Source organism: Gorilla gorilla, chromosome 13 (assembly GCF_029281585.2).
Source record: "Gorilla gorilla gorilla isolate KB3781 chromosome 13, NHGRI_mGorGor1-v2.1_pri, whole genome shotgun sequence".
NCBI classification, from domain to species: Eukaryota; Metazoa; Chordata; class Mammalia; order Primates; family Hominidae; genus Gorilla; species Gorilla gorilla.
In genome coordinates this window covers 118,547,222-118,560,119 of record NC_073237.2, presented here as the reverse complement: position 1 = coordinate 118,560,119, position 12,898 = coordinate 118,547,222, and the positions used below count along the sequence as shown (strand labels likewise).

The window sequence follows — 12,898 nt, the reverse complement described above, 5'->3', positions numbered from 1 at the left end:
TATCTTTGAAAATATATGAGTTTAGTTGTGTGTTTCTTTACATGAATGTACCTTCTGTTTTCAAAATACAGTTTGGAAACCACCGGTGGAGCACAACCCTATCTACCAAGGTGACTGGCGTCTTGGGGAGAGGTGATCCTCCCAAGTCTGCTCCCTAGCGCAGCTGAGAGTGAGCCCAGGCCTCCCTTCCCGCTGGCTCCTGGCTCTGCCCCAGCATGACGCCTCTGGGTCCCTAGTTTGAGATCCAATTTCCTCTCCTGCCTTCCAAGCCTGACTCACTATTCTGCCTCCACTGGGCAGCCCTGGTGAGCCAGGGGACAGAGCATAGGGGGTGACAGGATCTAGCAACCTCTAAGGAGGAACAGTTAGACAAAGATCCAGGATGCATATGGCCCATGTGTGGCCCTGGAACATGTTGTCGCTTCCTCTTCTGATTTTTAGCTGACAAATGTGACCTCCGGGATGATTTTGAGGAATAATTATATGCACCACTAACAAGTTGTTCTTTAAAGCAAACACATATTGAATACCTACTATGCGCCAGGTCCCCTACTTGTATTATCTCATTTAACCACACGGCTACTGTATTGTTTTAAAGCATTATTATAACCATTTTTTATATGATGCCAAAGCCACATTCTTTTTTTTTTTTTTTTTTTTTTTTTGAGACAGAGTTTCACTCTGTCACCCAGGCTGGAGTACAATGGTGAAATCTTGGCTCACTACAACCTCCACCTCCCATGTTCAAGCAATTCTCATGCCTCTGCCTCCCAAGTAGCTGGGATTACAGACGCATGCCACCATGCCCGGCTAATTTTTGTATTTTTAGTAGAGATGGGGTTTCACCATGTCGGCCAGGCTGGTCTCGAACTCCTGGCCTCATGTGATCTGCCAGCCTAGGCCTCCCAAAGTGCTGGGATTATAGGCGTGAGCCATCACACCCAGCCTCCAAAGCCACATTCTTTCTATGGCACCATGCTGATTCTGTGCTTAGGATATGAGGTTCAAATGGGGGAGCTGCCAAGAGGGAAAGACAGGCCTGAGTAATCATTCTTGGGCCTAACAAGCTTGTCCAACCCACCTTATTTTGTTGTTGTTGTTTTTCTGTTCTGTTTTGTTTTAGGCTTTCAGCAGCCTGAAGCCATGGTTTTTAGTTTCTGTCTCTAGTGACAAGCAGAAAAGAGGGATGAGGAAGGGGCTTCACTGGCCCAACCAGAAACAGAAACTAAGAACCCATGACTGCTGCAGGACTGGGCACAGTGATCAGGTCCTACTGCCATCTGAGACCAAGCAAGTCACTCTGTCTCTTTGAACCTCAGATTCCCCATCTGCAAAAGCTTTCCCCTTGCAAGGCTGTTGTGAGGAGCGGAGATAATGCACACGCACTACCTGCGCCGGTTAGTGCTCAATTACATCTATCTATTATTATAAAGAGATGGTTCTCAAACATTCAGATGCATGAGAAATGCTGGGAATGCAAATTACTAGGCCCCATTCCCAGAGATTCTGATTGGGAGGTCTAGGGTGGGGCCTGGGAATATCTATAGCTCACAATTTTGTCCAGGTTAAGTGATGCCCACTGAGGAACAATCTTTTAAGGAAAATACACCTGGGGCCACTGACCGCAGAAAGTCTTTATTCCTGAGTTAAAATCAGGTTCTAGAACTACAGCCCGTCCCCCAGGGCAGCCAATGCTAGTAGGGCAGATGGAAACCTCTGGTGGAGGCAGCCACAGAGTTCACGGCTCGGGCCTGTGACCCACGATCTCGTCCTAGCCCTTTCGACAGGTACGGGTGATCCACTCATGCTCATCATCATCTGCAAGGAAAGAGGAAGAGCTGGTCATGCTTGGTGCTCGCTGGGACCTTTCCTGGCCTGGGGGGTTCCCCAGGTGGGGCCTTGGGACTGGGATGGTCCGTCGATGGCCAGTCTGTGTAGTTTGGTGTGGGGAGGAACAGACCTTTCATTTACACTGAATTCCTCGGAGTGCCTGGTCTTGGGGAAATTGAACACAGAAGGGTTTCTAACTGTGGGTGCTGCTGGCGGAGGCAAGCATGAGGCAGTCTGGCCACCCTAAGCTGGACTCATCCTGACAGGCAGAGAGCAGCTGCTTCACAGTCGGGCACTTGCCTGGTCTGACAGCCCACGCACGACAGCCCCAGGACAGCGGGTCTAGGCCTTGCCGGTGGTGCTAGGAGAAAGAGTCCTGAGATTTTCGTTTCCTTTCTAGGCTCTCCATTCTTGACCCTTTCAAGAACCCATGGTTTCTCCAGGGGACTAACACCCTCTTGTTTACTCCAGGCCTTTCAGTGGGGAACGGAGAGGGGCAGGAGCTCGCCGCTATGCCTGAAAGCCCTAAACGCAGTGTCTCCTTAGTTTAATCTTTGTGACCAACCACGCAATGGGCAAGCCTTCGCCACCATTTTACAGATGAACAAACAGAGGCTCACAGAGGCCAAGGCACTTGTCCACAGCCACAGGGTCAGTATGTGGGAGAGCTCAGACTAGAACCTAGGATTGTCCAGCTATAAAGCCTGTGCTGTTTTTTAAACCTCAAATAAAGAGACTTGAGTGAATCACATTCAGTCCACAGCACGCTGCCATCATCTCTCTGTGCAAGACCCCTCCGTGGATTTACTTTATTTTCATTTTTCCTCCTTTCTCCTCCAAACCCATACTGGGCCCCTCCTCCACCACTACAGGGACCTACACCAATGGTGGGATAGAGACCCCTCAAAATGCATGTTGCTCTGTAAAATATGTGCTGTTGTTTTGTGTACAAATGTGTTTTTAATTTACAGAAATGGCATTGTGCTGTGGCTTTCATTATGTCTCACAGCTTTCACTCAAAATGTATTCTTGTTGCTGTGTATACATCCAGCTCTTTGCTTCTTACTGTTGCCTAATATTCCACGCTTGGCTTCCGTCACATTTTCCTCACCATGCCGGTGGTGGACGCGGAGGTTGCCTGCAACTCCCACTACCAGGAACAATGCTGGGACAAGCGTTCTTGGCCACACTCCTTCATAGATATGTGGAGAATGTCTCTGGGGTTACGTTCCTTCCAGGAGGAGGGTCAACGAGTCCTGCTCATCCTTCCTGCACCGTCCTTCCAGCTGCCCATGCTTTTTTCACACCACGCTGCCTTCTCCCTGCCTTCCTGCCTCTCCACCTTCCTGCCCCTCCTCCCTTCCCTTGGTGCCACTCCCTGCCTTTAACCAGTTCTCCTGAGGGCCAGAGCACTGGAGGAGTTCTTGCCTCCTCTCCTTACCCTGTGTCTAGCCCAGTGCCTCCTGCCTAAGAGATGGGAGGATGGGTGTGTCTACCCTCCTTGGGTGACAAATGGCAGATGCTTGGGAACAAGGGCACTCCCTGAGAGCTGAAATACAGAGGGCTGGCGGAAAGCTTGCCTGAATCAGATCCCCTGCCAGGGATGCCTTCCTTTTGTGTGAAAGGCACCAGACCCAGGGGCAGAGAGATGGAGGCTCACAGACAGCCTAGGTGTGCTTGGTACTTTGCAGACACTGTGTCTCATTGGATCTTTGTAACAGCCCAGTCAGGTAGGGGAGAGCCTTGTCCTAAGTCCATCGCCAGTGGATTCAAACCAAGGTTCACCAAGCTCTGCAGCCTGACCTCTCACCCCAGGGCAGATGTGAGCATGCCAGGAGCTGAGGCTGCCTCCACATCACTAACCACCTGCCCACCATTTCTTTACATGAGACCTAAGGAAAACGGCTTGCTGCCTGGCACACTCTGGCAAGCAGCCAGTGAGCCTCAGTTTCCTCTGGGGAGGCTGCCTAGGAGTCCCTGCTGCGGCTGGGAAATCCAGGGGTGGGGAAAGCAGCGATGATGTGTCAGCACACAAGGAGTTAAACGCTGGTGGAGCCCACTTTTGCCACACTGTGAGCAGCCTGGTTGATAATTACAGTTCTGAAGTCTCCAGGCTATTCGAATCAGTGCAGCTGCAACCTCTTCAGCAGTAACCCCTGAAACCAGACAAACTGGGTGTATTGTGCTGAACCAGTCCTCAGGCCCCTCCCTGATCGTTAAAAATTGACAGCAATGGACTTAACAGCCCTCTTCACTACCCCTTTCACTCTCTACCTGGCTGTACAGCCACCAATTTGAATCACAGATGCCTCCCCTCCCAGCAGCTGCTCACCAACCCCTCCCTCCGCCTCCCCTGCCCCTCTCTGCAGCTCCCCTGGCCCTGCCACGCCAGGGTGAGGTTGCCGAAGCACATTTCATCAATATTTAAAATGGAATTAAACCTGCAGCTTTGATTAATGCCTCCCAGATCCTGGGAGTTGTGATTACTATTTTGCAAATTACGATTGTTGGAATATGTTAATATGATTGTCTGAGAATATCTTCACCTTCTCAGATAATTTCTCCCCTTTTTTGGTAGGAGGGGAGAGGGAAAGGAGGGAGAAAAAAGATGGGGGAAAAAAACACCCCACAAACTCTTTAATCAATTGTAAATTATTACCCTTGGCACAACTGCCAGTGGTGCAGAGAGAAGGAAGATTTCTGGTTTGGTGCATCTATCTTAAAAATTTTTGGTCCCTGTTGGCCCGGTAATTCCACTCTGGGACACTATTCTTAAAGGGATAATCTATTTGTCTCGGAACTATTTAGAATCAGGAAAAAGGAAAATGTACATTTCTAAAAATGAGGGAATGATTATTTTGTTGTATATGCATTCATTTAACAAATAATTATGTGCCAGGCATCGTGCTAGATTCGGGGAGGTGGATACTTTAAGACACTTGAGGGGATATTTAGCAGCTACTGAAAATAATTGTTAGGAAGTTTGTATAGCAACATGGGGGAAATGTTTTTGATGTGATAATAAGCAAAAGAAAAAAGGCAAGAAGAGACAAGAAATAAAAGTACACATAGTATATCCTATGTTGTAACTGTGCACAGAAGAAAAATTAAAGATAAATTGAAATGTGAATAATAGCCCTGCGTAGTGGGATGAGAGAGTTTCTCTTTCCGCTTTTATTTCCCAAATCTTCTTTCACTAATGGGTATTGACAATAGAAAAAAAATTAAAATAATTATTGGCTTCTGCTGGGCGCGGTGGCTCACGCCTGTAATCCCAGCACTTTGGAAGGCTGAGGTGGGTGGATCACGAGGTCAAGAGATCAAGGCCATCCTGGCCAACATGGTGAAACCCTGTCTCTACAAAAATACAAAAATTAGCCGGGCGTGGTGGTGGGTGCCTATAGTCCCAGCTACATGGGAGGCTGAGTCAGGAGAATCACTTGAACCCAGGAGGCAGAGGTTGCAGTGAGCCGAGATTGCGCCACTGCCCTCCAGCATGGTGACAGAGCAAGACTCTGTCTCAAAAAAAAAAAAAAAAAATTATTGGCTTTTTTCCTACCCTCCAATGTAATGTCTTGGTAACTTCATGCATTTTGTTAATTGAAATAAGATATTTCAGCTGGGCGTGGTGGCTCATAACTGTACTCCCAACACTTTGGGAGGCTGAGGTGGACAGACTGCTTGAGCCTGGGAGTTTTAATCCAGCCTGGGCAACATGGCAAAACCTCCTCTCTGCAAAAAATAGAAAAATTAGCTGGGCATGGTGGCAAGCGCCTGTGGTCCCAGCTACTCGGGAGGTTGATGTGAGAGGATCACCTGAGCCTGCGGTGGTTGAGGCTGCGGTGAGCTGTGATTGCCTGGGTGACAGAGTTGAGACCCTGTCTCTAAATAAATAAATAAATAAATAAAACAAAATTTCTAGGTTCCTAGAAATACCAACAGGGTTCTTGAACTCCTGAAAAGCAAAAAGACCCTGCATAAAGATACTGGTAAAAATGCATAAAAATCAGAATAGACAAATCCGTGCAGGAGAATTCCAAGTAATTTATGTACTCTGCCCTCAAAGAGTTGCAGCAAAAATCCCCACTTCTGAAGCGTGGCTGTGCATAGTGACTTTCAAAGAGTACAGTATGGAAAGGGAGCAGGGGAAAGTAACTTTATAATGGAGAAACCTCACAAACACTACCTCAGCCAGGTGATCAATGTTAACAGCAACATTGGTAAGTCGTGGTGACAGTCTGGACCCTTGATAGGATGGGATGAAAATGACACTTTACTTCTGTGATCTTCCTCCCAAACCCACAACTCCAATCTAATCATGAGAAAAAACATCAGACAGATTCCAGTTGAGGGGCATCCTACAAAATATCTGACCGGTACTCCCCAAAACTGTCACCAAAAACAAGGAAAGCCTAAGAAACAGCTATCCCCCAGTGGAGCCTAAGGAGACAGGATGGGATCCTGCAACAGAAAATGGACATTAGGAAAAGGCATCTGTAAAAAGTATGGGCTTTAGTGAATCATAACATCAATATTAGTTCACTAACTGTGACAGATGTACCATCCAAGGTAAGACAGTCATAACAGGGAAATTGAGCGTGGGGTATATTGACAACTCTGTACTATCATTGCAAGAATTCTCTTAATTTAACTGCTTTCAAATAAACAGTTTAAGAAATACATGAAAACCCAGTGTGCTCCCTAAAAGGTGAGGTCCTCATGTTCTCTAAGAGGAGTGGACATCCCTTCACAGACCCAGGCATCCAGATTGACGTCATTCACTCCCTTTTCTTTCATGGTCCCCTCAGATCACAATTTTTGAATCTATACTTATTTGCCTTTTTTTTGTTTTTGAGATGGAGTTTTTGCTCTGTCGCCCAGGCTGGAGGGCAATGGCGCCATCTCGGCTCACTGCAGCCTCCAACTCCCAGGTTCAAGCAATTCTCCTGCTTCAGCCTCCCGAGTAGCTGGGATCACAGGCGCGTGCCACCACACCTGGCTAGTTTTTGTATTTTTGGTAGAGATGGGGTTTCACCATGTTGGCCAGGCTGGTTTCAAACTCCTGACCTCAGGTGATCCGCCCACCTCGGCCTCTTAAAGTGTTGGGATTACAGGCGTGGTCCACCGCGCCTGGCTTGCATATTTTTTTATATAATGTTTTTCTCTCCCATTAGACTGTAAGCTCTCAATGCAGGGACCGTGTTTGATTTGTTGACCACTAGACCCAGCATACAGTAGGTGCTTAATAAATACTCTCCCAGATGAAGTCTGGAATAAGCCTTTTTCATTCTGACTTGTGTCAATTGCCATCAACAAATATTCCCTATGCACCCCCTTCTCGGCATCCAGGTCTCAACTCAAATGTCACCTTCTCAATGACCCTAATCTAACCGCCTCCACTCACAGTCACCCCATCTTGTCTTCATTTTATTTTCTCCATAGCATAAGCCACTCCCTGCATATGTATTTGTTTACGTGCATGTTGTCTGTCTCCCTATCCAGACTGTAAGCTCCAGTGAGACCATGAGCCCTGCCTGCTTGTTCACTATGATATCCCAGTGCTTAGGAGAGTGTCTGGCACATAGTAGGTTCTCAGTTGATAGCTTTTGAATTAATGAATGAATTGGCAAGCCCAATCCTGTGGCCAGCCATGTGGCCAGTGTTAGGGACAGGTGGGACTGAGACCAGCAGTGAGCACTGCCAGGACCCAGGTGCACTTCAGGTTTAGGTCTGTCTATGTTTGGGGCCGAAAGATGTCTTTATTCCGGTTCTGAAGCTTTGGAAGTGACCTTGCTGCCACCTGCATGCCCTGCCCTCATAGGTCATTGGGATAACTGGGCTTTTTATAGAGAAGAAAAGAAACATATTGCAAGAGACACCCCAAATCTGACCATGGGCTACCCCAGTGAAAAACTTCCCTGAAAAGGCTCTCCACTCCTCAGCCTGGCCTTCAAGGTCGCCAGGTCCCCCTGCTTCCCAGGCCTGCTTCCCTCCCCGCTTCCCTCCCAGCTCCCCTCGCACTGTAAAATGCAGCCACTGGAGGAACTGCAGTAGTCCACGTGCATGCTCGCCAGTGCCTCTGTGCCTTTGCACTTGCTATTCCCAAGGGACCACCCTTCCTCCTTCAGGACCTGGTTTGGGTTCAGGGCCTCTCAGAACACAACAGAGACCCGAGGTACTTTCCATTTTGTATTATTAGTGTATATAAAATTGAAAACAGGCCTAAGCAAGGTGATAACAATTACAGTATAGTTTAAACATTTACATTTGACAAATTACTACTTTTTTTCTTTTTTGAGACGGAGTCTCGCTGTGTCGCCAGGCTGGAGTACAGTGGTGCAATCTTGGTTCACTGCAACCCCCGCCTCCTGGGTTCAAGCGATTCTCCTGCCTCAGTCTCCTGAGTAGCTGGGACTACAGGCATGCGCCACCACGCCCAGCTAATTTTTGTATTTTTAGTAGAGATGGGATTTCACCATGTTGGCCAGGATGTTCTCGATCTCTTGACCTCACGATCCACCCACCTTGGCCTCCCACAGTGCTGGGATTATAGGTGTGAGCCACAGCGCCCGGCGGACAAATTGCTGCTTTTAACACAAACAACCAAATGTAATATGAGTGTATTATTCTAGGATTTCTTCCAAAAATGTATAAGTTCATAGTGTGCTGAGGCACTACGGTCAGGAAAGGGGGTGTGAATTTTGAGTTGTCTGATGAACAGGGTCACAATCCATACTTAAAGGCCCCATGAATGTGTGGGCTGGGCTTCAAACTCTCTTGGCTGTCCCCTAATCCCACAGACCCTGCCCAGATGTTAGCCTTCCCTGAGCCGAAGTCACAGTGTTCGTCGTAGTCACCCCCTCCAGCCTGTACCATTTACTTTTGATGGTCAGGGCCCAGCACAGATCTAGCACTTAAAGTATTTCATAAGTACATGGTGAATAATGAATAAAGAAATGTAAATTTGGGGACATAAAAGCAACAGGTTTACCCTGTGGGGTTTTGACAAAGGGGGAGGAATTTCTTCCCCACCCTGGGCAAACGGAGCTCGTGAGAGGGCAAGGCAGGCACGCCAAGGGCAAGTCCAAGACCGCCAGCTGCTGGTTCCTTTTGTGACTTGGGGCAATAGATTGGGCAGCCCTACCACATGGAGAGGCTGGGTTGTGTGGGGTCATACCTGGGCACTAACCCCACTCAGGAAGCTCAAAGCCTGGCTGGCCTGGGACTTGCCTCTCAGTGAAGGCAGGGAGGAGCTGACCTGCATAGGGCACAGCTGTGCCGGGTCTGCTGCGCTGTGCCCAGGTCACCAGGTGACATTAGTGTAGCCTGCAGGTCAGTGCACAGCTGGGGGAAAAAGAGATCCTGAAAGTCTCAGAACAGCTGCAAGGAAATATCAGCTCTTCAGAGGATTAGCAGGGAGGGGGCAGTGTGGCATGATGGTTAAGAGCTTGGGCATTGGAACTCGGTCACTAGCTCACAGACCTTGAGCAAGTGGCCTCACACCTCCCTAGGTCTCATTTCCTCATCTACAAAGATGCCTGTCTTGAAGGCTTGCATGAGGACCAAGTGAGATCATTCCTAAAAAAGGTTAGCACAGCACTTGGTGCACAGGAAATGCCAAAAACCAAAAGAAACGCCAGAAGTTAACTTGTGAAGGTAGGACTTCAGGGCTCACGTGGCAACACAGCAAAGACTAGAAGGAGTTCTGGAGCCGAACAAGCCTGGATCCGATACTGAGCCACCGACTCGCTGGGTGATTTTGGACACGTCACTCCCATCTCTGAGCCACCCTCCTCGTCTTTGTAGCAGGTTTCACCAGACTTTCTGCAGAGGGCAGAGTGAGGACTGACCAGGATGAATGGCCCTTGGTGGGCACCCAGGAATGGAAGCTACAATCACCATTGTGATAGGTCTTTCATTCCCAAAATGGATGCCTGTAAGGGAGCGTCCTTAAGGGACTCGCTCAGGACACTCCCAGGACTTCTGGTTCCCTGCCAGGATGGAGGGGGAGCCCGCGGCAGGAGGAGGTCTTCACACAAGGATCAGTGCCATAGGATCAAGGGCCACAGCTGAGCTAATAATTTTTGTTCAAAGCCAGCAGGGCAAGCCAGGGCAGGCGAGCCCAGGGAAGGCAAGCAGGTGGATTGGGGTCACTGCACACCCACAGGCTGGGCTCTGCCTGCTCTTGGCATGCCTTTGGGCTGCACACACCTGCGGTCACCGCTGCTATGCAGCTTCCATCCTGTGTGAGTGAGGGGGCTGGTATGGGGAGTAGGGAAGGGAAGAGACCAAGATGAAACAAAGCGTCTGCCTTGGGAGAGTGGCAGAGCTCACAATGGCCGGGCACTTAGGAGGTGCCCAGCTCCGCGTGTATGTGGGGGCTACACTCGTCCTCTCCTCAGTGAGTGAGATGGGGCTGTCTCCACTTAAGATGAGGAAACTGATGGGAGAAATGATTTGCCCCAATTCCTTCCATCAGGGCAGAGGGAAGGGCTCAGTGTGTCTGGCACCAGAGTTACGCTCAGTGAAGCTGCGAGTGTGTGCACAGACACAGGTGTGTGTGTATTCCCATCCAACTGCTCTCACACCACCATAAGCGTGAAGAGATGTGTGCGTGAGTGTGGGAGTGGCTGCAGCTGAAGGGAGGTGTGCACATGGTGTGTGGCTCATGTGACTGGCTGAGTGTGGCAGGATGTGAGTCCCTAAAGTCTCAGTGTGTGTCATCACGTGCAGAGAGCAGAGGCACTTCCAACCCACAGAGACAGCCCAGGGCTCATGCCGAATGCCAGGGTGGCAGTGAGCACAGGGCTGGACCAGGACCTGGAGGAAGGAAGTTTCTGTCATAGGGGCTGTCGTCTTTTGGGGGGTCTAGGCCCATCCTCAGAGGACTCCAGGCTGGGATGGGGGGTGCACTGCAAAGCAGGCTCCCCAGCTTGTGGGCACCTATGGGTCCCATCCACCGCCCTGCCACACCCTCTGTGCAAATGCAGCCTACGTGAGCTGGTGGGGCAGGGCCATGGCAGTGCCACAGTGAGGGCAGCAATGCCCAGGCATCCCCATCACCACTCCTGACAAGAAAGAGGCTTTGAACTTTGCTGGCAGTGGTGGCCAGAGGCCAAGGCCACAGCATTGTCAATATTGACTGAGGAGTCATTGCCTAGGCAAAGCCTGCCACAGGGCGGGGAGGTGGAAGGCCTTGGGCCTGCTCCGGCTTTTCCCCATAGAAGAGCATCTTCTGGGCTCAGTGGAGGGCTGGGCCAAGCACCCACAAGCTTCTCAAGGCCTATTCAAATGTAAAAGGCTTAGAAAAAGATGATTGGCTCTAAACAGAAAAAAAGAGAAACTACAAAACTGAAATTAATAAATGTTATAATTAATGCATTCAGACTTAATTATTAAATTTAGAAATCAAAACAATTTTATTACACTTGAAATCCAATTGTAGGCTCAATTTCCTCATTTTTCGAGAATTCTCCAGTATGCATGACTCTCAGCAAATCATGGCCAATTGTTAAAGACTCATAGTAAAGCAGTTTACCAAGCAACAGCAAAATTTTTATATTTAATGTGGGATTTATATTTCATGTGGATACACTTTGTTTTAATATGTGGAAATAATTGAGGTGGGGTCTCCAAAGTTAGGCCTAAGGCTGGATTTAGGACTATCCCTGGGATGGGGCTAAGTCAGGGCAAGGAATATAGCTGCCTCATATTAGGAAGCACTTCCGTGTGCAAGGGGCCATGCCTGGCACTTTGCATGCCTGCCATCATGTAATCCTCATTAACATCTCTGTGTATGGACAGCTGGTGTTGTCTCAGGTGGGAGCCTTAGGTGCTTCAGTTGATGGGTGAGGGGAAAAGTTCCCATAGTCATAATGACCCTTGGAAATCTCTTAGGAAGGTCCCATCCTGGAGATGGACATCTCACTAAGTGCCACACAGCCAGACTTCTTATTTTTAAAAACTTTTTATAGGCCGGGTGCGGTGACTCACGCCTGTAATCCCAGCACTTTGGGAGGCCGAGGCAGGCAGATCACGAGGTCAGGAGATTGAGACCATCCTGGCTAACATGGTGAAACCCCGTCTCTACTAAAAATACAAAAAATTAGCCAGACGTGGTGGCGGGCACCTGTGGTCCCAGCTACTCAGGAGGCTGAGGCAGGAGAATGGCGTGAACCCAGGAGGTGGAGCTTGCAGTGAGCCGAGATCGTGCCACTGCACTCCAGCCTGGGCGACAGAGCAAGACTCTGTCTCAAAAAAAAAAAGAAAAAAAATTTTTATAGACAGGGGGTCTCATTCTGTCACCCAAGCTGTAGTGCACGGTGTGATCATGGCTCACTTCAGCCTCTGAACTCCTGGGCTCAAGAGATCCTCCTACCTCAGCTTCCCAGTAGCTGAACTCCAGGCGTGCCACCACCCCTGGCTAATTTAAAAAAATCTTTTTTTTGTAGAGATGGGGTCTTGGATTGTTGTCCAGGCTGGTCTTAAACTCCTGGCTTCAAGCAATCCTCCCACTTTAGCCTCCCAAGGTGCTGGGATTACAGGCACACCAAGCCTGGCCCACATAGCCAGTCTTCTGACAATTGTTAGAGAGTTTGTCTTGCTGTTGAGGTCCAGATGCATATGAGTAGTGTTTATGGGTGACACTGATCAAAACATACATATCTTTTTTTTTTTTTCCTCCAGATGGAGTCTCGCTCTGTCACCCAGGCTGGAGTGCAGTGGCGTGATCTTGGCTCACTGCAACCTCCATTTCCCAGGTTCAAGTGATTCTCCTGTCTCAGCCTCCCAAGTAGCTGGGATTACAGGCACCCGCCACCACACTGGGCTAATTTTTATATTTTTAGTAGAGACGGGGTTTCACCATGTTGGCCAAGCTTGTCTTGAACTCCTGACCTCAAGTGACCCACCCACCTCAGCCTCCCAAAGAGCTAGGATTACAGACTTGAGCCACCGTGTCCAGGTACATATCTTTAAATGCTAGAATCATCCTCTGTAGCAAGGTGCTCCCAGGACAGGAGGCACACAGGGATGGAGAGGACTGATGCAGTGTCCTCACATTCACTGC

At 49.0% G+C, this 12,898-nt stretch overlaps 1 protein-coding gene across 2 annotated transcripts in view; it reads right to left on the bottom strand.

Annotated features, from left to right (window-relative positions):
• Positions 1–1,619: 1,619 nt before the first annotated feature.
• MORN5 (MORN repeat containing 5) overlaps positions 1,620–12,898 on the bottom strand; it is a 40,268-nt gene continuing 28,989 nt past the window's right edge. For both annotated transcript variants that reach the window (XM_055351841.2, XM_055351839.2), the window contains one exon: positions 1,620–1,818. In XM_055351841.2, coding sequence (XP_055207816.2) covers positions 1,772–1,818 — 47 coding nt within the window. In that variant the 3' untranslated portion in view covers positions 1,620–1,771. The remainder of the gene's footprint in view (positions 1,819–12,898) is intronic.